The 27,859-nt window shown below is 47.7% G+C and overlaps 1 protein-coding gene and 1 pseudogene across 1 annotated transcript; both read right to left on the bottom strand.

Annotated features, from left to right (window-relative positions):
- Positions 1 to 1,147: 1,147 nt before the first annotated feature.
- EIF3D (eukaryotic translation initiation factor 3 subunit D) lies at positions 1,148 to 18,707 on the bottom strand. Its single transcript, XM_003264698.4, has 15 exons — positions 18,519 to 18,707; positions 16,995 to 17,127; positions 16,215 to 16,260; positions 15,155 to 15,291; positions 14,453 to 14,538; positions 13,772 to 13,844; positions 11,087 to 11,199; positions 9,916 to 10,048; positions 9,275 to 9,422; positions 7,523 to 7,653; positions 6,946 to 7,031; positions 6,719 to 6,848; positions 2,754 to 2,896; positions 1,797 to 2,080; positions 1,148 to 1,293 (listed from the first exon to the last, which is right to left on the bottom strand). The coding sequence occupies exons 2-15, from the start codon at positions 17,115 to 17,117 to the stop codon at positions 1,280 to 1,282; spliced, it is 1,647 nt and encodes a 548-aa protein (XP_003264746.1). The 5' UTR covers positions 17,118 to 17,127; positions 18,519 to 18,707; the 3' UTR covers positions 1,148 to 1,279.
- Positions 18,575 to 27,859, bottom strand: LOC100579714 (annotated as a pseudogene).

Here is a 27,859-nt window from a genome sequence, read left to right as displayed (position 1 = left end):
GTGCAGTGGTGTGATCATAGCTCACTGCAGCCTTGAACTCCTGGGCTCAAGCAATCCTCCCACCTCAGCCTCCTGAGTAGCTGGGACCACAGGTAGAAGCACCATGACTGGCTAATAGTTTATTTTGTAGAGACAGATTCTGGTCTCCCTGTGTTGCCCAGGCTGGTCTCAAACTTCTAGGCTAAAGTGATCCTTCTGCCTCAGCCTCTCAAAGTGTTGGGATTAGAGGTTTAAGCCACCATGCCTGTTTCCTCACCTCTACAATGGTACTACTCCTGCCAGCATCACAGTTCTGTATGAGGCTTAGATACTACAGAAAGCTCAGCATTAATACCTGGCAGGGTAATTACTCCATAAAGTATCCAGAACAGAACAGTGCCCACTTACATAGAAGTTTACATATCCTAGGCTGGGTGCGGTGGCTCACGCCTGTAATCCCAGCACTTTGGGAGGCCAAGGCGGGTGGATCACCTGAGGTCCGGAGTTCGAGACCAGCCTGGCCCATATGGCGAAACCCCGTCTCTACTAAAAATACAAAAATTAGCCAGGCATGGTGGTGCATGCCTGTAATCCCAGCTACTGGGGGGCTGAGGCAGGAGGATCACTTGAACCTGGGAGGTGGAAGTTGCAGTGAGCCGAGATCATGCTACTGCACTCCAGCCTGGGCAACAAAGTGAGACTCCGTTTCAAAAAAAAAAAAAAAAAAAAAAAAAAAAAAAAAAAGTTTACATATCCTCAACATCCAGAGCTCTTATGATGCATGCTTTGTAGGGACAGGCCTGAGGGTGTCACCAGCCCAAGCCAAGCTTAAAAACAATTCATAAACCATTACACAATCACCCAGTGGGACATCCATCAAGCTCTCTGTGGCAGCCTCCCTCAGGCGCAGCAACCCCACCTCATCCACACCCTGCTTCGCGCTGTACTAGTGCTCTGCACTGCAGCTCCTCACAGTGAACTCTCCAAAAGCAACAGTTGGCTCTTCACACAGCCAGCAGGCACTCATGCTTGTGGAAATGGACTTCTTATAACAAATGAGGACAACCAGATTCTGAATTCCACATAGAAATTGCTGAATCTCATCCCCACTCTGCCAGGAATCTTTGAAGAAACGACTGTAAATCGTTAATGCAGGCAGACGATGAGGGAAAGACTAAACAGATGTATATTTTATTTCATCTGCTAAATGTCAGAGAGCAATTTAGACACACATTCCACTAAGCATCAAAGGCCCTCGTAGTCTCGGTGGAAGGACAAACTCCAGCTCCACATCACTGGTTTAAGTTTCTTCCTCTGAAAGACATAAAAAATGTAAGAGAAATGAGCCAGGTTGTGTGATATGACGTTCACTTTCTTTTCTGAACCTCTGCTGGACTGTGTATGAGTTTTCAACACTTCCACTCAGAAGTTAAGCCTTTTCAGATGCTCACAGGGCCGGGCAGGTATTTCCTTCAGTCACCAGCTGGTGGAGCAGGAGAGATAACTTTCAGGCTATTTAACCCGGAGCGGAGCTTTTCCCTCTAGACCAGCGGCTTCAATCTGGGACTTCCCTCATCTTTCTCTACCTCTGCCACAGTCCAGCCACTTCTCTAAAACACCACTATCCTCCCCAACCACTTAATGTGATCTAAAGGCTCTGGAAGAAGCTCTTGGAGCCAAAGTGAATGCTTCTTCATACTTAAGTCTCAGGGAATTCTCGAAGTTTTATCAAGGTTAAAGATCACAATGGCTACAGAACTTGCTCCCGTGCTAGCCCGCAGATCACTCTAGACCTCACAAAGTGGGTTGCTACCTACCTTCTTCTTCCTCTTCTTCCTCCTCCTCTTCCTCCTCGTCTTCATCAGAGCTGAAGGTGCCATCAGGGAGGCTGTAGACACGGATGACCTGCTTGTTGGGGTCCTTGAGGATGAGGTATTTGCCCTCCTCCAGCTTCATGCAGATGTCAATGACGCAGCGTAAAATGCCCCAGGCATTCTCCACGCTCAGGTTGATCTGGCTGGCAAACTCATTAGGCTTGAACTGCTGGGTGCCCAGGATGACGTGGCGTGAGGAGTCTTTCACATGGTACCGAGACACATAACTAAGGGGGAAGGGGTATCAGTGGTCAGAGCAGGGCAGCACAGAGACAGCAACACTTGGGATCAAATGTCAATTAAATGGTGATACCTGGTCCACTGCTATTCTCTTTTTTTCTTTCTTTTTGAGACGGAGTCTGGCTCTGTCGCCCAGGCTGGAGTACAGTGGCGCCATCTCGGCTCACTGCAAGCTCCGCCTCCTGGGTTCACACCATTCTCCTGCCTCAGCCTCCCAAGTAGCTGGGACTACAGGCGCCCGCCACTACACCCGGCTAATTTTTTGTATTTTTAGTAGAGACGGGGTTTCATTGTGTTAGCCAGGATGGTCTTGATCTCCTGACCTCGTGATCCGCCAGCCTCGGCCTCCCAAAGTGCTGGGATTACAGGCGTGAGCCACCGCGCCTGGCAGTCCACTGCTATTTTCAAGGGAAAGGGAAAACATCGTCTTCTGAGTTCTCAGTTCTGGATTTCACTGACACCATTGCCTTAGTTCAGGACTCCATTCAGCATGCCTACTGTTTGGCATTTGTCTCCTAACTGACCCCTCCATCTCTACCCCACCCCTGGATTTATCTCTGCCAGTCAATTGTCCAGTACACGGGGAGGGGAGGGTCAACCTCCCTACCCAGACCCTTCCTTTCACAAGATCAGCTGCCAGCTCCTGCACAGGAATCTCACCCAAGCTTGAGGTACTCAGATCCAGCCAGCAAAGCACAGCAGGTCCACCGGGCCAACTTGTAGCTGTTGTTCTTCAGCTCCGTGGCAATGACGGCCCCTCGCTGAGAGTCCAGCTTCTGACGCCAGTCAACGCCGTTACAGTGCTGCAGGAGAGCCCCATTAGAGAAACAGAAGCAAGCTCCAAATGCCCAAGGTGCTGGGACCTCCTCTGGCAGAGAAGGAACTCCCCAGTCTGCTTGCTTAGAAAGTGGGTAGGTATGCACTAAATCTTACCATTTAAGAGACAAAGACATAGTCCCTTCCCTTGCACAGCCTGCCGCACAGCAGGCACTCAACTACTTACAATTCCTCTCTTCTAAAAGCTCACCTAGACAGGGAATGATGGGCGGACACACACTTTAGAAGTGCCATATAAACAGCAGAGACAAGTGTTTACTATGTGTTGCATGGTAAGGAAGGGCTTCACAGAGGATGTGTAACAGTGAGCCAAGTGGATAATATTGGCACAAGTGCAGGTGCAGACAGGAGGTCTTGATCTGAGAGGCATGGTGGGATAGGAAAGACAGGCGGAGTTGGCCTTAGATGGGGGTGGAAGCCTGCAGTGGGTGCAAAGCTGAGTCTGACATCTTACATAAATGCACACACAGTAGAAAAGGACCCCAGAGAGATCCTCTTTTCTAGCCATATCATTTGTAGATGTGGGAAGTTGAACCCAGAGTGAAATGACTGGTCAAAGGTCTCATGACAGAGGTTCCCAAACTTTCTTCATTCATGGCAACCACAGGGCAAAAGAAATACTCAAGAATTCCTTTTATTTTTTTTGAGACGGAATTTTGTTCTTGTTGCCCAGGGTGGAGTGCAGTGGCATGATCTCAGCTCACTGCAACCTCTGCCTCCAGGGTTCAAGCGATTCTCCTGCCTCAGCCTCCCTAGTAGCTGGGATTACAGGTGCCCGCCACCACGTCCAGCTAATTTTCGTATTTTGGTAGAGATGGGGTTTCGCCATGTTGGCCAGGCTGCTCTCGAACTCTTGACCTCAGGTGATCTGCTTGCCTCGGCCTCCGAAAGTGCTGGGATTACAGGCGTGAGCCACCGTGCCCGGCCAAGAATTCCTTTTATTTAGTTAGGTTCAAACCATGTAGTAGTATTCTGACAAGATGTCTCTGTGTTTCCCTAAAAAATTTAAAATATCCTGCAGTACTCCTGTGAGTTTGCTGTGGCACATTTTTTTTGAGATAGGGTCTCACTATGTTGCCCAAGCTGGTGAGTTCAGGATTTGAACTCCTGAACCCAAGTGATCCTCCCACCTCAGCCTCCTGAGTAGCTGGGACTATAGGTGCATACTACTGTGTGCAGCTTGCTGGGGCACGTTAGACTCCTTCTCCCAATCTGTGCTGCTGATGAAGCATGTATTGGACAATTGATTGGCAGAGATAAATCAAATATAGAAGTTGGGTGGAGGTAGAGAGATCAGTTAGGGGACAAATGTCAGACAGGCATGATGAATGGGGCCCTGAGCTAGGACAATGATATCAGGGAAATCCAGGATGGAGTCAGAAGACAGCAAAGCCTTCTATTTTGCTAACAGCAAATGTAAAAAAGGAGTTGGAGATGTTGGAGGCTCAGAGCTTAGATGGGAGAAAGACAACGCTGATGGACAGCTGGCCCAGAGGCAATGACGGGACTGGGGACACATGGAAGGGGAAGGTGTTTTAGCAGAAAAACAATGGGAAGTATAATAAATCAGAGTAGATTTGAGAAATCATTTTCAAAGAGCTCATGGTTGAGGCCTGGGGTGGGCAGAATTCTAAGATGACCCCCAGTGACCCTTGCCCTTGCAGAATCTCCTCCCCTAGACTGTGGGCAGAACCTATGGCTAGGATCAAGTGTCACCCCCATGATTATGCTACCTTGTATGTCAAAAGGGATTTTGCAGATGTAAGGCCCCAAATCAGTTAACCTTAATATACACTACCTGGCTGGGCCTCATCCAACCGTATGAGTCTCTTAAATCTAGGTGTAGAGGTCAGAGACAGAGGAAGTTAGAAACCTGAAGGACGAGAAGGATCTGATGTGCTGTTGCTAGCTTGGAGATGGAGGGGGCCATGTGACAAGGAATGCAGGTGGCCTCTAGGTGCTGAGAGAGACTCCCAGCTGACAGCTGGAAGGGGGATGGAGGCCTCAGTCATCTACCTGCAGGGAAATGAGCTCTACCCTCAATGAGAATGGGCTTGGAAGTGGCTTTTCTTTCAGAACCTCTGGATGAGAACTCAGTTCTATTTCTATTGACACCATGATTTCTGCCTTGTTTGGATTTGTGTCCCCACCCAAATCGCATGTCAAATTGTAAACCCCAATGTTGGAGGAGGAGCATGGTGGGAGGTGACTGGATCATGGGGGCGGATTTCCCCCTTTGGCACTATTCTTGTGACAGAGTTCTCAAGAGATCTGGTTGTTTAAGTGTATAGCAACTTCCCCCTCTCTCTTTCTCCTGCTCTGGCCATGTCACATGTGCCTGCTTCTCCTTTGCTTTCTGCCACCATTGCAGGTTTCCTGAGGCCTCCTCAGCCACGCTGCCTCTAGAGCCTGCAGAACTGTGAGCCAATTAAACCCTTTTCTTTATAAATTACCCACTCTCAGGCATTTCTTTACAGCAGTGTGAGAATGGACTAATACAAGGACCAAGCACACAGCACTGGACTTCTAACTTACAAAACCGTGAGCTAATAAATCAGTATTGTTAGGCCAGGCGCGGTGGCTCACGCCTGTAATCCCAGCACTTTGGGAGGCTGAGGTAGGCGGATCACCTGAGGCCGGGACTTCAAGACCAGTCTGACCAACACAGAGAAACCCCGTCTCCACTAAAAATACAAAATTAGCTGGGTGTGGTGGCGCATGCCTATAACCCTAGTTACTCGGGAGGCTGAGGCAGGAGAATCGCTTGAACCCGGGAGGCAGAGGCTGCGGTGAGCTGAGATTGCCCTGTTGCACTCCAGCCTGGGCAACAAGAGCGAAACTTAAAATAAAAAATAAAAATAAAATAAATAAATCGGTATTAAGTCACTAAGTTTCTGTTAATTTGTTATGGTGCGAAAGAAAACTAATACAAAGTTGTATAATACAGAAGTACGTATGGCAAAGAGCTGTCCAGGTGACTCCACTGGGGTCAAAAAGGAGGGGAGCCAGCAAAGACGACATGCGAAGGGAACAGGGAAACAGGTGAGACCAGAGTAACGCGGTAACACAGAGGGCAAAACGACACAGGCACGACGGCCCTGAATGCTTTGGGGAGCTTACCAGGAAAAGTTCAAAAAAAGGCCACTGGCCCCAGAGGGAGGTCACAGCAAACCTTCCAGTGTGCCCTTTCAACAGGTGATGTGGGCGGGGGGCGGGGGCGGCTGGGGAGGGGTGGGGTGGAAATAGAAAGAGGAGGAAAAGTAAAGGAAGCATGTTTCTTTCAAGGTGCCTCTGAAGAGTCAATTCTGAGCCAGATCTTAGAATCCATGAGTTCCAGAAATGAGGAATTGGAAAAAAGGTATGAAAAGATTGAAGGCAGTGGCTGAGTCTATGAAAGAAGAGGTCAAAAAGAAGAACGGCCAGACTTACAGGAAGACTGCCAACCCAGATGATAAGGAGAGGAAAAAATTAGATGCTCAGGGAGCAGAAGCCAACAGGAGGCCACAATGGAACAGAGATAAGAAAGTACTGGAAGAAGGGAGTTAACTGGTTCCTGTGTAAAAAACAAGCAGAAAAGTTCTTAACATAGTTCTACACACACAGTCATGCTCTTTCTCAGCAAGGAACTAAGCAGAGGAAAAAACTCACAAGACAAAAAAAACATCCAGGTAGCTCTATAAGTAACGAAAGGGGATAAGAAACAGTTTATACAACCTAGCCTGCGTAAACAGGCACTGTAGGGAATAGAGACGTGCTGTCACCAGAGGGTGATGGAGATGTAGGCTCACCCTGGAATCCCATTCATTGAGTGTCTTGATGTTGATGAAGGACACTTCCCCATTGGCTCCAGTCATGACGCCATCGTGCTCACAACGGACAATAAGGTCAATATCGTCTCCAAGCTTCCACCTGCGGTAACTGCAGCGAAGAAGAAGCTCACGTGGTCACTGGGGATTCTATAGAGTGGGGCCCGTACTCCAATCTGGTCACAATACCCACCAGAGAGGTGACCTACCGGTACGCAACAGAGGCGATTTCATTCTTATCCATGTCGTCCTCCACAAATGGGTTTGGGTTGGGGAAGTTGTATCTTTCCTTCCCCTGCAAAAACAAAGGTGTCACAAGACAGAGCTAACTTTGCTGACAAGGCCAAGGCCAATCAGTCAGACCCAGCACCTCTGCTTAGTTGCAGCTGTGGCCAGGTTCCTGGGGCCCTTGATGGGGCTCTGAGCTTGCTGCCTGTTTTGTGCCTACTTGACCCCTCCCAACTGTTAGCACCTGATGAATTAGAACAATGAGTTAGTAACCATGCCCATCTCTACTTCTTTTTTTTGCCACGGTACACATCACCATTTGATGTAAATCAATTATTATTTATTGTTCACGGTGTTTCCTCCTCCACTATCATGAAATTCTGTAAGGGCGGGAACTTTGTTCAAAGTCAGAGAGCCTGACCTCCAAGCCCAGGCATGTAACTCCCCTGCTAAAGGTGGGGACTGCGTCTGTCCTGCTCAGTCCCACAACCCAAATGCTCCACAAACAGCAGCTGATTAAATAAGAATGAATCAATGCCCAGAGACTCGTTTCCTCACCATTCTCAAGCACTGCTGGGAGAAATTGTGGTTGATGTAGGTTGCCTCCATGGCCAGGTTGCGGGGTGAATTGAAGGAATTACCTTCATCTTGAGGGGGCTCATTGGCAGTCTCACTCACTGTCAGGAGGTCTGCAAAAGCGTGGCATGGTCACTCACCATGCAATAAAGAGTCACTGACAATGTGTGCAGCGCTGTGGGGAGATGTGGAGAGGCAAACAACACAAGTCCTTCCTTCAAAGAACCGCCCTCTCCTAAAGTGGGTCTCCCTGGTGTGGAACACATAAGCGGGGGAGTGGGGCAGCTGCTCCAGGATAACTCAAGATACTGTCCAACATTCAATTCAATCACACAGTAACGAAGCTGTCCCTTTTCAATTGTTTTGGACTCCTCAAGAGAATGATTTTGTAAGCTTTTTAATAAAGACCTCGGGCTTCAGGCTCAGAATATAAACACGGTTTTTTTTTTTTGTTTTTTTTTTGAGATGGAGTCTTGCTCTGTCACCCAGGTTGGAGTGCAGTGGTGCCACCTTGGCTCACTGCAACCTCTGCCTCCTGGGTTCAAGCGATTCTCCTGCCTCAGCCTCCTAAGTAGCAGGGATTACATGTGTCCACCACCACATCTGGCTAATTTTTGTATTTTTAGTGGAGACCAGGTTTCAACACATTGGCCAGGCTTGGTCTCGATCTCCTGATGTCAGGTGATTCTCCGCTTCGGCCTCCCAAAGTGGCAGGATTACAGGTGTGAGCCACCGTGTCCAGCCTGTTTTGTTAATTTTTGAGTGACATGGTTTTCCTTTATGGTGTATAAATACATATATGTATGGCATAAAATATATATGTGTATATACTGCAAGCAAACACTGAAGAAGGTATGCAAGATGGCAAAAGTCAAAAAAGGGGTATTTAAATGAATAACATTTGGGCCGGGTGCGTTGGCTCACACCTCTAATCGCAGCGCTTTGGGAGGCCAAGGCTGATGGATCACTTGAGGCCAGGAGTTCGAGACCAGCCTGGCCAACATGGTGAAACCATCTCTACTAAAAATACAGAAAGTGGCCAGGCGTAGTGACACATGCCTGTAATCTCAGCTATTCGGGAGGCTGAGGCAGAAGAATCACTTGAACGCGGGAGGCAGAAGCTGCAGTGAGCCAAGACTGCGCCACTGCACTCCAGCCTGGGTGACAGAGTGAGACTCTCTGTCTCAATTAAAAAAAAAAAAAAAAAAAAAAGGCTGGCGCGGTGGCCTGTAATCCCAGCACTTTGGGAGGCCGAGGCGGGCAGATCACGAGATTGAGACCACCCTGGCTAACACAGTGAAACCCTGTCTCTACTAAAAATACAAAAACAAAATTAGCCAGGCATGGTGGTAGGTGCCTGTAGTCCCAGCTACTTGGGAGGCTAAGGCGGGAGAATGGTGTGAACCCGGGAGGCGGAGCTTGCAGTGAGCCGAGATCGTGCCACTGCGCTCCAGCCTGGGTGACAGAGCGAGACTCCATATCAAAAAAAAAAAGCAACATTTGGAAGCCTGCTATTAGGGTGCTGTGAGGACTCCAAAAGCTGAGGCCTCAAGCAGGTACTGCAGTGAGTCTCTTCTCCTAACCTCTAAAGAGCCTGGGAGATTCAGACACTGTTGCTGTCAATGCCCTTGGGAAGACGGACCACTTTCTATCCATTCTCTAGTACCAGAGACTTGTTCTGTACCAACAAAAATACTCAATGCCTTTTAGTCGTTTCCCAGGCATGCTTCTTACCAAAGTCAGAGTTGTCTCTCTTGTCAAAGAAAAGTTTGGACCCAACTCTCTGGACGACAATATCCCAGGAATACACTGAGCGGGTACAGCTCATCAGCGTGGCCAGGATGGCATCAGTGGCAAACACATTCCCCTGAGTTTTTGCCAGCTGCGGAGGATCAAAGAGAGAAGATGGAAAGACACTCCCAGCTCTCACTGCCCACTCACATGGATGGGAAAGAACTCCTTTGCTGACCACATAAATCCTTAATAAGGAGGCCCCACCTCATTGACCAAAAACGCTACAGCCAGTGAGCCAGCAAGTTTCGGGTGGCAGTGGCACTGCAGCCCCCTAAGCACCTGCTAGATTCCAGCCAAGTGCTTCAGATGCTTTCACCTTTGCCCCAATGGTATGTGCTATGTACATCTACCCCTTGTTGCAGATGAGAGAACTAAAGATCCAGAGACTAAGCCAGGAAGCGTGGCAGAACCGGGCTTCAAGTCCAGCTGTGCTTAACATCCACATTTCCAGTCTACCTGGCAAAGTGCTTTTACATATAATACATACATCATTCCTATGTCTTCTGTTCTTTCTGCAGCTTCAGCTGTAGAAGCCGACAGCATTCCTAACAAGTGGGAGAGGGGCAGAAGGAGGCGCACACCTTGCGGATGACAGGGTCATCTGTGGTGGTGACAGTGTGGAAGATGCGCTTGATGCTCCGCAGTGGCTTCTCACTCCTCGTGGTGATGCGGTCAAAGGCTTTGTCGTAGTATTCTAGGGCCCCACAACACTCACTGTGGGAAGAGCAGGCAAAGACACGCAAAGTAAGGGAGATAATCCCCACTATTTTCTTTTAAGCCATAGATCCAGAAGTCTTATCCAAAAGTCTAAAAGAGGTGGAAAGCAATCTCTGGCCAGAACACGAGATGAATCCTCAGTGCTTGCTCAGTTCCTGTCCACTTAGCTCCTGTCATAGAACACAGCAAGCACAACTCATCCAGCCCAACGCCCCATTTTAAAGGTAGGGCGACCGAAGCTAAGACAGGAGATGACTAGTTACAGAGGCACCTGGGTAGGCTGACTTCTGGTCTGGTGCTCTGGTTTCCCACTACCTAAGTTCCACCTACTTGTCCTTTGAGGTAAGGAGCTATTTGAAATGTCAGGAGAAGCAAAGATTCTCCTGAAGAATTGCTGTGTTTCTTTTCCTGCCAAGAGTTTTACAACTTAATCTTATTGCTCTTTTGCTCAGGATGCCAGGAAACAGAAATATACAGTTTAGTAATCAGCAAATTCCATTCTGCTTTCTTTCTCTTTCTGCCAAGAGTTGTATAACTCATTTCTTCTTTGCTCAGGATGCCAGGAAGTTGAAAAGAAGTTTGCAGTCAATGAACTTCTGCTTTTCCCCTTGGTCTTGATTTTTTTTTTTTTGAGATGGGGAGTTTCGCTCTTGTTGCCCAGGCTGGAGTGCAACGGCCAGATCTCAGCTCACTGCAACCTCCACCTCCACGGTTTAAGCGATTCTCGTGCCTCGTCCTCCTGAGTAGCTGGAATTACAGGTGTGTGCCACCATGCCCGGCTAATTTTTTGTATTTTTAGTAGAGACTGGGTTTCACCATGTTGGCCAGGCTGGTCTTGAACTCCTGACCTCAGATGACCCACTGCGCCTGTCCGGTCTTGATTTTTTTCAAACACCTCTTTTAACCTTATGAAATGTGTTTTGAGTAAGTGGCTTCAAAGCCTTTTTGGAAATACTAGGGCTTAAGAAAATACCCATCACCAGCTGGTCCACACACATAAGAGCAGGGTAGAAAGTAGTAAAAGATGCTGCTTACATGTCCTGTGGCTCTGATACTTCCAAGTAGCGCATCTTCATCAACTGAGGAAAATCCATTTCCTCTTTCACCTCCCAGTCACTACGAACTTCAACTGAAGAGTCTCGGGGTTTCTGCAGTTGAAAACCATTAGAGGAAAAAAAGTTACAGTACATACAAAACATAAATAAAAGACAGGCTAAAATTATGAAGAGCTGGCCTGGTGCAGCAGCTCATGTCTGTAGTCCCAGCACTTTGGGAAGCTGAGGCAGGAGGATCGCTTGAGCCCAGGAATTTGAGGCTGCAGTGAGCTATGATTGCACCACTGCACTCCAGCCTGAGTGACATGAGATCCTGTCTCAAACAACCACCACACAAAATGGAGGGGCTCAGTGGCTCATACCTGTGATCCCAGGTCTTTGGGAGGCCAAGGTGGGCAAGATCACCTGAGGTCAGGAGTTTGAGACCAGCCTGTCCAACATGGTAAAACCCCATCTCTACTAAAAATACAAAAATTAGCCAGGCGTGGTGATGCATGCCTCTAATCGCAGCTACTTGGGAGGCTGAGGCAGGAGAATAGCTTGAATCTGGGAGGTGGAGGTTGCAGTGAGCTGAGATAGCACCACTGCACTCCAGCCTGGGTGACAGAGCAAGACGCCATCTCAATAAGAGAGAGAAAAGAAAAAGAGCTTTTATTCAATAAATGGAGTGATGGAGTGCTGACTGTTTTATAAGACAGAATCCCTGACTCCCAGGAATTTATGGTTTGGAAGAGGACCAAACGGATCAAAAGTTCAAAAACAAATGGGGTTCCACTCCCAGGTAATGATGTCACCTGATGAACATGTAGCAGGTCCTTTATATTTCTCTCGGGGTATTAACTATTCATGATACAGCATCATATCCAACAAAATGTAGTTTCGCTTTTGCTTACACGTGTTCTGTTCTCAGAATGCCCACACAAGCACACACAGGCGAATGTTCACAGCAGCATCAGTAATAGTCGGAAAGTGAAAAGCGAATGTTCATCAGCGTGTAAATGGCTCAAAGCAACGTGATGTATCAATTCAAAGGACTCTTATTTGGCAATAAACAAGAAATGAAGCTCATTTGGGCTGGGTGTGGTGCCTCACACCTGTAATCCCAGCACTTTGGGAGGCTGAGGTGGGCAGATCATCTGAGGTCAGGAGTTTGAAACCAGCTGGGCTGACATGGCAAAACCGTCTCTACAAAACAAATGAAAAAAAAAAAAAAAAAAAAAAAAAAAAAAAAGCCAGACGTGTTGGCGTGCGCCTGTAATCCTAGCTACTTGGGAGGCTGAGGCATGAGAATCACTTTAACCTGGGAGGCGGAGGTTGCAGTGAGCCAAGATCGTGCCACTGGCACTGCAGCTTGGGTGACAGAGTGAGATTCCATCTTTAAAAAAAAAAAAAAAACAACCAACAACAGATGAAGCACAGCTGACCTTGAGCAACATGGGTTTGAAGTACGCGGGTCTACTTATATGCAGATTTTCTTCAAACAAACATGGACTGAAAATACAAGCCGGGCGCAGTGGCACAAGTTTGTAACCCCAGCACTTTGGGAGGCTGAGGTGGGCGGACTGCTTGAGCTTAGGAGTTTGAGACCAGCCTGGGGAACATGGCAAAACCCCATCTCTACAAAAAATACAAAAATTAGCCAGGCATGGTGGTGCACGCCTGTAGTCTCAGCTACTCAGAAGGCTGAGGTGGGAGGATCACTTGAACCCAGCAGGCAGAGGTTGCAATTGGCTAAGATCATGCCACTGCACTCCAGCTTAGGTGACAGAGCGAGACCCTGTCTCAAAAAAGAAAAAAAAAAAAAAAAAAAAAAAAGAAGGAAAAAGAAAAAGAAAAAGAAAAAACAGTACTCTTGGGATGCAAACCCCGAGTATATGGAGGGCCGACTTTTCATATATGTGGCTACCACAGGCCGAATGTGGGACTTGAGAATGTGTAGACTTTCATATACTGAAGGACAACTGTACCGACACATGCTATGGATGACTCTTGAAAACATGCTAAATAAAAGCTTCTAGTTACAAAACACCACATATCGTATGATTCCATTTATGTAAAATGTTTAGAACAAAAAATCCAGAAAACAGATTCGTAGCTGCCTAGGGCTGGGGGATTGGGGGTGTTGGCGTTTGGGTGTGCCTCCTGGAATTCATTTGGCAATCTGGTTGCTACTGCGGCAGTGTCAGGAGGCAGGGCCTTTAAGAGATTAGGTCGTTAAAAGGAATAAATGCCTCATGCCCTTCTCTCAGGAATGGGCTAACTACCCAAAGTTTAGCCCTTTTCTCTGTCGCACCCTCCTCCCCCTTCTGCTTTTTCTGCCATGCTATCAAGCAGCATGAGGCCCTCACCACATGTGGCTCCTGATCCAGGACTTCCCAGTCTCCAGAACCATGAGCTAAAGAAACCACTTTATAACTTACCCACTCTCAGGTATTCTGTCCTAGCAACAGAAAACAGATCAAGACAGCGTGACTGCTAAAGGGTAAGGGATTCTTTTGAGGGTGATGAAAATGGTCTGAAATTGACCAGTTACAGAACTCTTCAAATATATTAAAAACCACTAAATTGTACGGTATGTGAAGTATATCTCATCTAAGCTATTAATAAAGACAACCAAATAAACAGAATCAAATTCCAAGGCAGAATTCTGGTATAAATACATTACCTGTGATTTCTGATCCCATTTCTGCCTAACCCCAAATTGTTTCTGGAACTTTTTCTGCAGTCGAATGCGTTCTCTGAAAAGATAGAAATATGATCTCAGTGCAGACCTTTAAATCAGTGGCTTCTTCAAAAGGCACATGATGCCATTCTCTTCAGCTATACCTTATCATCACCACTAACTCCTTTAAACTATGAAAAATGGGCTTAGAGAAAGGAAGAGACCCAGACGGTGCACACTGGAGGTGCTAGAAAAGGCACACTTCCTCCAAATACTGACCAGATGATTTCACTATCAGTGACTGTTCACTGATAGCTCCAATCTGGGGTGTAGTGGCTGCTGGACCATGCAACACCAGGAGGCTCACAGGACCAGCACACATGGGGCTTCCTGGAGTTGACCCACAGCAGAACTGAGCCCAGGTAAGCTCCAGAGCCTCTTCTTGCCTGCCTGTGTTTCCCTTTAGTGCGCACGACCAGCACAAGGAGTTAGTTTCCTGCCCATGCTATCTGCCATGAACCAGCCTGAGAACAACAAGCTAAAAGGGGGCTTAACTGGTTGTAGAAAGTATTTTCCTTTTTTGCAATGGTGGGGAAGACAACCATCCTCCTGCTTTGGTCCTACAGTTTCCAAATACGGCCAGTCTGGGAAGGGTATCTTGTTCCAGCAGGATGAAAATCTCACCTCTCTTTCTGTTTGGCACTCTTAGGCAGGATCTGCAGGTTGAACTGCAACATGTTCCGACGATCTTTGTCTCTGCGGAGGTTCCTCTGGGCATCAGCAAGAAACATCCGTGTTAAAATCTTGGAGATTTGGCTCACAATAGGCAGAACAAGTGGGAGGTCTCTGGAGTAAATTTAGGATGCCAAATCCCAAGTTTCACATCTTACTCTGTGCTTTCACCCTACGGCATCAACAGCTTGGGGGTGTTAGGGGGTAAGTACTTGGACTTCACTTAGACTTACACTCCCATGATATATTTTTCACTGAAGTATGTTTACTGGGTCTCATTAGATTTAATGAGTTTGCCTCTTTAAGTAATAATAGGCAACCTGACTGGAACATCTACTAATAAAGTCTGCACACAGCAATTAAGTATGGTAACAGGCACGGGTGCACCTTCTTATCCAGCACAAATGTTTTTAGCATACAAGTCTGATGTCCTAGCTACTGGCAAACAGAAATATAAACTATTTAAATGCATCCCTGATCCTAGTGCAGGTTCACCTTGGTACCACTTGTTATATGGAACAGTGACCTGAGATTCACTAGGAGACCTATAATATGCTTCCCTCTCTCATTAGGAGTCACAAGGTAGCATTTTTTAGCAGGCGATGGCCAATAGTAATAGCCCCGAGATGGTGTAGTTGCTGGCTCTTGGCCTACCTGGGCAAATCTCATCCGATTCCGCTGGTAGGCTGTCTTCTGTGTGCGCGCTGTATCCACCAGCTGGAAGCTACTTTCATCTTCCTCGTGGAAATAGGCATATTGACTCCCACCACCAAACTGAGAAGAGTACTTATCTGGAGGCAAAGGTGATGGCATGTAGTAACTACACCCACAGACTTTACCAGATACGCACCAGTCTAAAGCCTTGCTATTTCAAGTGTGGTCGAGACCTGCAGCACTGGCTGAAAGCTTGTTAGACACACAGACTCACAGTCCCACCCCATACCCACTGAATCAGAACCAGCATTTTAACAAGATCGCCAGGGATTCATATGCACATTCAATTTCGAAAAACTCTGGCCTAAAGAACTTTCTAAGCCAAGAATCTGAAGGACTCAAGCTAACCCATTTCACTCTCTGCTTTATTGTGCGAGAATCTGAGGTATTTATTGCTAACCACCATCTCCATTATCAGGGGCCCAAGGCAGGTATGTCTAATAGATCACGATACACTTTCTTGCCAATCTCAGCCTCAGCTATCCTAACTTAGTTCTCCAGGCAGCCACATCCAACCATCTGAAATGGCACAGAGAAAAAGCCTTTTTATGGTACCAGGATCTTAAAACCAGGGGTTTTATTTTTATTTTTTATTTTTTGGAGACAGGGTCTGGCTCTGTCACCAGGCTGGAGTGCAGTGGCATGATCTTGGCTCATGCAACCTCTGCTTTCTGGGTTCAAGTGATTCTCCTGCCTCAGCCTCCCGCGTAGCTGGGATTACAGGCGCACGCCACCATGCCCAGCTAATGTTTTCAACAGGTTTTTAAAAGGGCCCAAAACCCCACTTTAATAGGCTAGACCTCTTTAATGAATGGTCTAAGTTTTGAGGGCTATTTCCAAAAATGTGGTTATTGTTAAAGTCCAGACTACATCTCTAAAAGTTACGAATTATTGTTGGCAGTTCCTTCCTATTCTAAAAAGCTTTCAGATGAAGGTCATTAGAATAAAGAACAACTCTCCCAAGGCCCTGATTGGGGCATTCAGTTGCAGAAACACTTACTTGTGTACCTCTTATCTTGGTACGTGGCTCCTGTCCAGTCTGCAACCTATGAAGAACAACAAGACAGAGAATGCACAGGTCAACCAGGCAAGTTTCTGCAGACTCACAAATCCCTGAGAGCGAGAGGACAGCGTGGAAGAATCTCAGAATTCGGCTCGTGAGTTCTCAATTTAGTGTTGTGAACTTCTGAGTTCACAAGTACAGAATTTACGGCTCGTGAGTTCTTCCCCCCAACCCAGAGGAAGCGGGAGAGCAGTTTACGACAGCGCCGGTTGTATTTACGGCGGCGCCCGCTGCGCGCGCATCTTCCCTCTTTTCCTGGTTTCTCAGAGTGCTACTGCTAACGCGGTGCCCGGCCCGCACCATCTGTTGCCATCCCGGCCGGCCGAGGCCGTTACAGGTGAGCGGCGTGTTTCATAGGTTCCTGCGGACCTCCAGAGCCAGCTCGGACTAGGTCCAGCCTTCGGGGGCCTCCCGGAAGAGACCTCTCTTAGTCCCTTCCTGCTGTTGCCGTCCCTCTGCTGGGCGGGGCAGGAGTCCACTTTCGGGGGCCCCACGTCCGGCACACTACTGGACGCGGGACAAGACCTGGTGGGTGAGGTCACAACACCTCTGTAAGTGCCCAGCTCTTCTATGACTACACCCAGAGATAACCTTCCTCAGCTGACATCCCTATAAGAAATTCAGGAGTTAAGATTTTGAGACAATAAAATCTAAACAGGGACTCGAGAGTAGCAGCCACAGCTGCAAAGATTCAGATTCCTGCTGACAGGCATGTACCTTTCCTAGCCGATCTCCTTTGCTGAACGGCTGGTAGGGCATATCCCGAAACTGTTCGGGAACCGCACAGGGACCCCAGCCTGAGGGGTTGTCCTGGATCACGGGTGTCATGAACTTTGCCATCTTCCAAAACCTGAAAAATATAAATCATGTGAGTAGTGGCATGAACGGAGGCCTCAGAGTACAAAAAGCCCTCCACATGAAGTAGGCAAAGACATAAGGATAGAACTCAAAAAGCAACAAACAAAATGGAACCCTCAACTGTTGAGCAACTACTACTGTTTTTTTGTTAATTATATTGTGAATATGTACTTAAAACTCAGAAGAATGCAAACAAAATTGATTTTCCATATTTCATTAATTCCACGCCACTCTCTTTTTACTGTAACATCTTTAAAATGAGGCTTCCCCTCGTGCTTGACAGAGTGTCATATTGATTGGTAGTTTTTCTTTTTTTGTGTTACGTGTTTAAAAAAGTTTAATGGTGTCACAGATTTGACAAAATGTACTAATGTTTTTTCTTTTTTTTGAAACGGAGTCTCGCTCTGTGGCCCAGGCTGGAGTGCAGTGGTGCAATCTTGGCTCACTGCAAGCTCTGCCTTCCGGGTTCACGCCATTCTCCTGCCTCAGCCTCCCGAGTAGCTGGGACTACAGGCGTCTGCCACCATGCCCGGCTAATTTTTTGTAGTTTTAGTAGAAACAGGATTTCATCGTGTTAGCCAGGAAGGTCTTGATCTCTTGACCTCGTGATCCGCCCACCTCAGCCTCCCAAAGTGCTGGGATTATAGGCGTGAGCCACCGCGCCCGGCCTTGTTTTTTCAAATATAATAACCTTGTTTTGGTTCTGAGATATACCTTCACCAATTCATACAAACTCAACTTCCCTAAGACTTAGTAGTCTTTTCTTTCTTTTTGTTTTTTTTTTTCAGACAGCGTCTCATTTTGTCACCCATGCTGGAGTGCAGTGGCATGCAACCTCCGCCTCCCGGGTTCAAGCGATTCTCCTGCCTCAGCCTCCTGAGTAGCTGGGATTACAGGTAAGCGCCGCCTGGCTATTTTCTGTGTTTTTAGTAGATCAAATCTACTCCTCTATCCTAGCCTCCAGTTTCACAAAAAAGGGAAGGTAACCTATGCACTGTGAATTCCTAAGAACAGGGGCCAAACACCGCTCAGCCTGGCACCCCAAGACCCCACTCAAAAAGTCAGGGAGTCTTCGGCCACTTCAGAAAGACCTTGTTGTTACCTCTCCGTCTTAACCCAGATGAGTTTCAAGTGACAAATTCACCCAGCTCATGAGCACTGAGCAGGGCCTAGGGCCAGGGACCTCACCCACAAGGTCTTGTCCCCCGTCCAGTAGTGTGCCGGACGTGGGGCCCCCGAAAGTGGACTCCTGCCCCGCCCAGCGGAGGAACGGCAACAGCAGGAAGGGACTAAGAGAGGTCTCTTCCGGGAGGCCCCCGAAGGCTGGACCTAGTCCGAGCCGACTCCGGAGGTCCGCAGGAACCTATGAAACACGCCGCTCACCTGTAACGGCCTCGGCCGGCCGGGATGGCAACAGATGGTGCGGGCCGGGCACCGCGTTAGCAATAGCACTCTGAGAAACCAGGAAAAGAGGGAACATGCGCGCGCAGCGGACGCCGCCGTAAACACAACCGGCGCTGTCGTAAACTGCTCTCCCGCTTCCTCTGGGTTGGGGGGAAGAACTCACGAGCCGTAAAGCGAAGGCCCACCCGGAAATCCGTTACTGCGTTTCGCCGGGCGTCCTCTTTAGCTTCGGAGGGGCAGAGACGCGAGGGGTGGGATTGGTATTACGTCAGGCGGTATCCGGGGACGCCCAAAGAGGGCGTTCATCACTGAAACGTGGCGGCCGAGCCATCTAACCTCGAGGCGGGGAGCGGCTGGCGCCCTTCTGTGTCCCACAGTGCTTCGCGGCACGCCTCAGCCCCCATGTATCCCACAGTCACCCACAACTCGCCGCCTGTTCTACCTGCCTGCTTAGTGTGAAACTCAGCGCAGGGGAGGTCGGTCGGGGTCTTAGGCGGACCTTATTGTTACCCCTCCGCCTTTATAGTTGTGGAAACTGAGGCTCAGAGGTGCCGAGTGACCTGCCTAGATCAGACCCTAGGGTTAGAACCCTAAACCTGCCTAGATCAGTTTAGGGTTCTAACCGCCAGAGTTCAAAGCATACTTCCACAGCTCTCAAACTTAACTGTAGGACAGGGATTTCTGGAACACCGTTTTTATTTATTTTTATTTATTTTTTGAGACAGGGTCTCGCTCTGTCGCCCAGGCTGAGATGTAGTGGCAGGATCACGGCTTATTGCACCCTCGACTTCCCAGGCGCAAGCGATCCTCCCAGTTCGGCCTCCCGAGTAGCTATGTGTACACAGGCACGCACCACCACGCCTGCCTATTTTTTGTGTTTTTGGTACAGATGGGGTTTTGCCATGTTGCTCAGGCTGGTCTCAAACTCCTGAGCTGAACAGTCCACCCACCTGGGCTAGGGTTACAGGCATGAGTCACTGTACCCGGCCAGCTAATTATTTTTAAAAATTTTGTAGAGACAGGGTCTCACTATGTTGCCCAGGCTGGTCTTTAACTCCTGGTCTAAAGTGGTCCTCTCGCCTTAGTGTCCGGAGCAGCTGAGGCTACAGGTGCATGCCACCAAGCCTGGCTAATTTTTTTTTTTAGATGGAGTCTTGCTCTGTCTTCCAGGCTGGAGTGGAGTGCAGTGGCACTATCTCAGTTCACTGCAACCTCTGCATCCCAGGTTCAGGTGATTCTCCTGCTTCAGCCTCCCGAGTAGCTGGAATTGCTGGCGTGTACCACCATGCCCGGCTACTTTTTGTTTTAGTAGAGACGGCGTTTCACCTTGCTGACCAGGCTGGTCTCGAACTCCTGACCTCAGGTGATCTACCGACCTCAGCCTCCCAAAGTGCTAGGATTACAGGTGTGAGCCACTGTGCCCGGCTGCCTGGCTAATTAAAAAAAAAAAAAAAACCTTTGTGGAGACGAAGTCTCATCATGTTGCCAAGGCTGGTCTCGAACTCCTGGGCTCAAGCGGTCTCCCAAAGTGCTGGGATTACGGGCGTGAGCCACCACACCTGACCAGGATAGTATTTTTAAAAATTCGGATTCTGGGTCTCATTTTGATAGATTATATGGATATATTTATGCTGGAGCCCAGGAGCTCCACATTAACTGTGATTCCGAAGTGACGACTCGGGAACTGCTTTACTACAGTAGATAACAGTGCTGTCCTCTCAGCAACTCCCAGGCTATAGAGTTCCTCCTGGTGTCCTTCTTTCGGAATTTTAAAACAATGAAAGATAATCTGAGGGCATGACTTGATTCAAACCTCAGATCCTTTCTACCTGACATAGGTTTCCTTAGCCTCCTAGCATGTCTTCTTTATTAGAAAATATACCTGATGTCTAGGCTCTGCCACATTCTTTTTCTTTCTTTCTTTCTTTTTTTTTTTGAGACGGAGTCTCGCTCTGTTGCCAGGCTGGAGTGCAGTGGCGCGATCTCAGCTCACTGCAACCTCCACCTCCTGGGTTCAAGTGATTCTCCTGTCTCAGCCTCCTGAGTAGCTGGGAATACAGGCATGCGCCACCATGCCCAGCTAATTTTTGTATTTTTAGTAGAGACAAGGTTTCACCATGTTGGCCAGGATGGTCTCAATCCCTTGACCTTGTGATCCCCCGGCCTCGGCCTCCCAAATTGTTGGGATTACAGGCATAAGGCACTGCACCCAGCCAGCTCTGCTACTTGATAGCTATGTATGGCCTTCACATTCCTTGCCTTGTTTCCTTATTTGTAAATTGAAGATGATAATTAGAGGGCGCGCTAAGGGTTAAAGTAAATGTATGTGAAAGGACTTAGTAATTCCATTTATCATTTGGGTGAACTTAGACAGGTTATTCAACCTCTTTTTTTTTTTTTTTTTTTTGTGACAGAGTCTTGCTCTGTTGCCCAGGCTGGAGTGCAGTGGTGAGATCTCGGCTCACTGCAACCTCTGCCTCCCAGTTTCAAGCAATTATCTGTCTCAGCCTCCCAAGTAGCTAGGATTACAGGTGCCCACCACCATGTCTGGCTAATTTTTTGTAGTGTTAGTAGAGACGGGGTTTCACCATGTTGGTCAGGCTGGTCTCGAACTCCTGACCTTGTGATCCGCCCACCTCGGCCTCTCAAAGTGCTGGGATTACAGGTGTGAGCCACTGCACCCGGCCTATTCAACCTCTCTAAACCTGCTTATTCATCTGAAAAATGAGAATGCTAATAGCAGCACCTATTTCCATAAGGTCTCTCCCAACTGCTTATTTTTTTTTTCCCAATTTTTGTTAATGGTGTCTGGTGAATTGTGCCCAGTGGAAAACCTTGTAGTCATCATTGGTAGTTCCTTTTTCCTTCCCTCCCACATTTAGTTCTTCACTATGTTCTCTTTATTCTACTTGCACAATGCATCTTAAATGCTATCACTTTTTTTTTTTTTTTTTTGAGACAGAGTCTTGCCCCGTTGCCCAGGCTGGTGTGCAGTGGCACGATCTCGGCTCACTGCAACCTCCGCCTCCCGGGTTCAAGCAATTCTCCTGCCTCAGCCTCCCAAGTAGCTGGGATTACAGGTGTGTGCCACCATGCCTGCCTAATTTTTTGTATCTTTAGTAGAGATGGGGTTTCTCCATGTTGGTCAGGCTGGTCTCGAACTCTTGACCTTGTAATCCATCTGCCTCGGCCTCCCAAAGTGCTGGGATTACAGACGTGAGCCACTGTGCCCAGCCGAATGCTATCACTTTTTATCTCCATCTCACATCACACTTGGATACACTCTTGCTGCTGTAGGGTTTCTTCTCTATATGGTGGTCAAAGGAATCTGTCCACAACCTTCTAGTAGCTTCCTATTATATGCTTAGAGGGAAATATGAATATCTTTTTGTGGCCTGTGTGGTCACTGTCTACCTTTGTTATTTTTTAAATTTTTATTTCTTTGAGACAGGGTCTTGCTCTGTTGCCCAGGCTGGAGTGCAGTGGTGTGATCATGGCTCACTGCAGTCTTGACCTTTTGGGCTCAAGCGATCCTCCCACCTCAGCCTCCGAGTAGGTGGGACTAGAGGCTCATGCTGCCACTCCTGGCTAATTTTTAATTTTTTGTAGAAATGGAGTCTCACTATGTTGCCCCAGCTGGTCTTGAACTCCTGGGCTTAAGCCATCCTCCAGCCTTGGCCTCTCAATATGCTGGGATTACAGGTGTGAGCCACCTCGCCTGGCCTCTGGTCTACCTCTAGCCACCATATTCTTCTTGTGCCTTAAATACACCAAGCTTCTTTCTTTCTTTTTCTTTTTTTTTTTTGAAACAGAGTCTAGCTCTGTTGTCCAGCCTGGAGTGCAGTGGTGTGATCTGGGCTCACTGCAACCTCTGCCTCTGGGGTTCATGTGATTCTCCTGCCTCAGCCTCCCAAGTAGCTGGAACTACAGGTATGTGCCACCACACCAGGCTAGTTTTTGTATTTTTAGTAGAGACGGGGATTCACCATGTTGGCCAGGCTGGTCTCAAACTCCTGACCTCCAGTGATCCATCCACGTTGGCCTCCCAAAGTGCTGGGATTACAGGCGTGAGCCACTGTGCCCAGCCCACCAGCCTTCTTTCCATCTCAGCAGGGCCTCTGCACTTTACATTCTTTCTGCATGGCACATTCTTCCCCCAGGTTTCCTGGTAGTTGAATTGGTCTCATCATCTATGCCTCTGCTCGAGAGTTGACTCCGTATGCAGGTCTTTTCTGACCATCATTTCTAAAATAGGTGATTGTATTAGTCCATTTTAATGCTGCTGACAAAGACATACCGGAGACTGGGAAATTTACAGAAGAAAGAGGTTTAATGGACTTACAGTTCCACATGGCTGGGGAGGCCTCACAATCATGGCAGAAGGCAAGGAGGAGCAAGTCACATTTTACATGGATGGTAGCAGGCAAAGAGAGAGTGCTTGTGTAGGGGAACTCCCCCTTTTAAAATCGTCAGATCTTGAGAGACTTATTCACTATCATGAGAACAGCATGGGAAAGACCCACCCCCATGATTCGATTACCTCCCACTGGGTCCCTCTCACAGCACATGGGAATTGAAGATGAGATTTTGGTGAGGACACAGCCAAAGCGTATCACTGGCATAGAGTAGGTGCTTAAGTAGGTGCTTACTGACTGAGTTAATGAATAAAAGAATCTGGCCAGTGGCAGTGTCTCATGCCTGTAATCCCAGCACTTTGAGAGGCCAAGGCGGGCAGATCACCTGAGGTCAGGAGTTTGAGACCAGCCTGGCCAAAATGGTGAAATCCTGTCTCTACTAAAAAACAAAAATTAGCTAGGTGTGGTGGAAGGCACCCTGTGATCCCAGCTACCTGGGAGGCGGAGGTTGCAATGAGCCGAGATCGCACCATTGGACTCCAGCCTAGGCCACAAGAGTGAAACTCCATCTCAAAAAAAAAAAAAAAAGAATCAAAATTGGAGGGCCAGGTGTGATGTCTCATGCCTGTAATCCCAGCACTTTGGGAGGCCGAGGCAGGTGGATCACCTGAGGTCGGGAGTTCGAGATCAGCCTGGCCAACATGGTGGAACCTCATCTCTACTAAAAATACAGAAATTAGCCAGGCGTGGTTGTGGGTGCCTGTAATCCCAGCTACTGGGGAGGCTGAGGACGGAGAATTGCTTGAACCTCGTAAGTGGAGGTTGCAGTGAGCCAAGATCACACCACTGCACTCCAGCCTGGGTGACAGAGCAAGAGTCTGTCTAAAAAAAAAAAAAAAAAAAAAAAGAAAATTGATATGAGATTAACTGGCATTAATGAGGGCCACTCCTTGGCAACAGACCTGTTGTATTTATGATCAATAATGTGAGATTCTTGCTTTCAAAGGGCTTCCATTCCAACCGAAGGAATGATGGCAGAAATGTTTTTTCTTTTTTACAATTTTTTAATTTTAATGATATATTTCATTTTACTTAATATCTCCAAAATATTATCACCATATGATATAAAAGCCTTATTAACGGGAATGTTTTACATTCTTTTTTGTGCTAAGTTACCAAAATCTGATATATATTTCACATGCATAGCATAACTCAGTTTGCACTAGCTATATTTCAAATGTTCAACAGCCACATGTAGCTAATGACTATTATATTGGACAGATCTAAATATAGAGTTTTCCTGAAACTTAAAGACGTTTCATGTGACTAGCACTCAGTAAGTGTGGACAAGAGAGGCATGAGATGAAGCTGGCGTGGGACAGGCAGCGATAGATCACACAGGGCCTGGTAGGCTTGGGAAGGAGTTTGGATTTTGTACTAATGGCATTAGGTCACCTCCTACAAGAAGTCTTTCCTAATGTCCCAAGAAGAGTTAACCACTCCATCTCTTGTGCCACCATGGCTTTTGATGAAAAACCCAATATGGCACCCAGGATTCTTTATTATATCTTTTAGTATATACATGGCTGATTTCCCCTCAAGGGCAGTGAATATGTCTTTATTCATCTCTTTATTCCCAAGGCCTGGCACACCTCTCAGCATATAATAGGTACTATATGTTTATTGGAAGAGCGAAGGAGTGGGGGTGCGAGAATGGATTCCTTCAGATCTATTTTCCAGCTCATTAATTCTCCCTCTAGCTATGTCTCATCTGCTATTTAACACATCCCTTGAGTTTTTCATTTTAACAACTATGTTTTCATTTCTAAAATATCTGTATGGGTTCTTTTTCAAATTTGCCTGGTCAATTTAGAGTTTTTTCTTCTTATCTCATTTTGTGATTCTACATTTCATATCTTTAAATATTTCATAGTTATTTTATATTCTATACCTAATAGTTCCAATGTATCAAGTGCCTTGGGGTCTAAATCTGCTGGTGATTGATTTTCCTGACTCTCACTTATGGTGGCTTATTTTCTTCTGCATCTGATTTTCTTCAGTTGTGAGTTCACATTTGTTCAATCTTAACCTGTCCTGCTTTAGCAGTGGTTTTCAAAGTGTGGTTCCTGGACCAGCACAATAAACAACACCTGGGAATTTTTTAGAAATGCAAGTTCTAGGGCTGGGCATGGTGGCACATGCCTGTAATCCCAGCACTTTGGGAGGCTGAGGTGGGCGGATAATGAGGTCAGGAGTTCGAGACCAGGCTGACCAACATAGTGAAACCCCATCTCTACTAAAAACACAAAAATTAGCCAGGCATGGTGGCATGTGCCTGTAATCCCAGCTACTCAGGAGGCTGAGGCAGGAGAATCGCTTGAACCCGGAAGGTCGCAGTGAGCAGAGATCACTCCACTGCACTCCAGCCTGGGCGACAGAGTGAGACTCCGTCTCAAAAAAACAAAAAAAAAAAATGCAAGTTCTAGAGCCCCCATCCCAGACTTGCTAAATGAGAAATGCTGAAAGTGAGGCCCAGTAACCTGTATTTGACAAACCCTACAGAAGATTCTGACACACACTGGAGTATGAAAACCACTGCTCGCAAGATAATTTGGTTTACCTCTTTAGGAAGCCAAGGAGTGCTCCTGACCAACAGCCACTTTAGTTTTTATTTTTAATTTTTTAGTTTTTTATTGGCTATGCTTTATAAAGGGACCAGCAGTCACTTTAACTTTTTGGGGCTGGGCTTAACCTAGAGTTGCAGGCTCAGCTCTCCTATGCTGCTGCTGGCCTAAGGCTGTTTACTGGCTGTAGTGCTGGTATCATTTGCAGTCAGGGCAATCTTACCTTTAGCGCTGCGTTCTCCACTGCTTTCCCCTCCTGTTCCAGCTCAATATAATTTTGTGGGAGGAGGAGGGGAGGGTTGAAGGAACTGTCTTCAAAGACTTCTGTAATTTACAGTGAACCCAAAAATTACATTAAAAGTCTGTGTTATCCAGGATCGAGCTGTTTTACCATGGGAAAGCCCATCGGAGTACCCAACCCTCCATATGGCCAGAAAGAACAACTCTGTCTGAATACACGAGTTTCAGGGGCTGCTTGTGCCTTCACTCATTAGGATTAAAACATGGTCTTAAAGCTGGAGGCCCCCTCTGACCTGACAGCTCCAAGTCCTTAGGACTTCCGTGCCCAGTAATCACCTCCATGGCGAAGCACTGTTCCTGCTCCCACAGGCGGCTATAGGTCCACAGCAGGCTCTAAAAGTGCTCCCACAGCTGGACACGCTGCCCCAGGTCTGGGGGCCGCAGCTTGGGGGCAGAGCCAGAGAGGGCGGGAGAGACCATGAGAAAGCTGGTCTCTCCCACACCCGACAAAAGGACCAGAGTCCCAGCTCAGCGTCAGAGCCAGGTGAGCCCATGTGACCTGCCCACACAGCTGGGAAAGCGGGCCAGGTTTCTGGCCCAGCTCTAGCTGTGGAGTGGGGTGGGATAGGCACGGAGCCAGAAGGCAGGCAGCTGAGCAAATCGCCTCACTCCTCAACTTCTGTCACACAAACACGTGTCATACAAAGCTAGCTAGAGAGAGCCAGGGTGGTGCTTAAGCTTCTCACACAGAGACCACTGAACATAGAAAGGTCTGGTCTATCATCAGGGCCCTACACAGGGTCACAGCCATCTTGGATTATGGCAAGGTCTGCACTGGCCAATGTGGTTCATGTAACAGGCATCTGCCACCTGCAGCATTTGCCACTGAAACCATGACCTATCTGGGCTAAAATGACTCATGAAACAATGTTTGTGCATTTGAGAAATGCCTCGATATGGGTAGTTGCTCACATCGCTACAAAACTCTAAAGTCCCAGAGCTTCACACTCTGCAGCTTCCCAATCCATCTTAGAGAATCGAGGGTGGTGATACCATGAACTTCTCTTTTCTAGGTCTACATTTCAACTATGAGCCTTTTCTGGGGTCCCTCTCCCCTCAGTGTATACTCTGAACCATCATTCTCTTTCCCCAAATTCTTTACTGTGAGCCCAAAGACAGGTTTTAGGGTCTGTCTCCTGAGAAAACCTTCATGAGACTGTACGAGTGTGCACAGGCTTGTGTTTTTCTGGGAGAGAGTCTGAAGCTTGAGAAGCCAGAGAGGACTAGCTTCGATTTGTAATGACAGGCGACGATGTTGGGAGAATGAAAAGAGCACTGGACTGAGAGTCCTAAGCTCAGATTTCCAGTCTGGATGTGGCCACCAACCAGCTGAATGACCCCAGGCAAGTGAGTTCCATTCTCTGCTCTGTTTCACCAGATATAAATTCAGAGAGTCGGACCAGATGGTCTCCAAGGTTCATTTGAGCTCTGTTTCTCTGACCTAGGGACCCAGCTGGGGGCAGTGTGTGAAAAATGGCAGCTTCACAGGGGCTGGGCACACGCTGCCTGGCCCAGCGAGGGTGCTCGGCAAAGGACAGAGGGGACCTGCTTTGAGGACTCACTCCTTTTGGATAAGGTGACTGTCCACAGTCACCAGCCCAAAGTGCACTTCGAACAGGTCCTTGAGCATGTACAGCTTCTGCTGCAGGTCCCCCTCGCTCTTGGTGTGTTTGCCATTGATGGCAATGAACGGGCATTCTCCAAACAGGTGAAGGACATACAGGGAGTTGCTGTTTTCCATGGAGAAGCAGGTGTAGGTGTCCGAGAGCTTCTCCAGCATTGTCATGGAGGAGATGATGACCAGGTCTAGGAGGGTGCTGAGCTGGTCCTCTAGGGCAGGGAGCTCTTCTTCCTCATTCTCTGACTGCCCGAACTTCAGCTGCAGACTCTCTTCAAACACCTCATCCATCAAGTAGAAGAGGACCTCTGCGCCCTCAGTGGCCACCAAGACGCACTCATCTTGGCAAGGAGCACAGTGGAGTGTCCAGACAGCCAGAGGTTCAGAAAGAGCTGCGGCAGACAGACTCGGTGACTGCCTCAT

This window comes from Nomascus leucogenys, chromosome 7b (assembly GCF_006542625.1).
Source record: "Nomascus leucogenys isolate Asia chromosome 7b, Asia_NLE_v1, whole genome shotgun sequence".
NCBI lineage: Eukaryota > Metazoa > Chordata > Mammalia > Primates > Hylobatidae > Nomascus > Nomascus leucogenys.
This window is presented reverse-complemented; position numbering and strand designations above follow the sequence as displayed.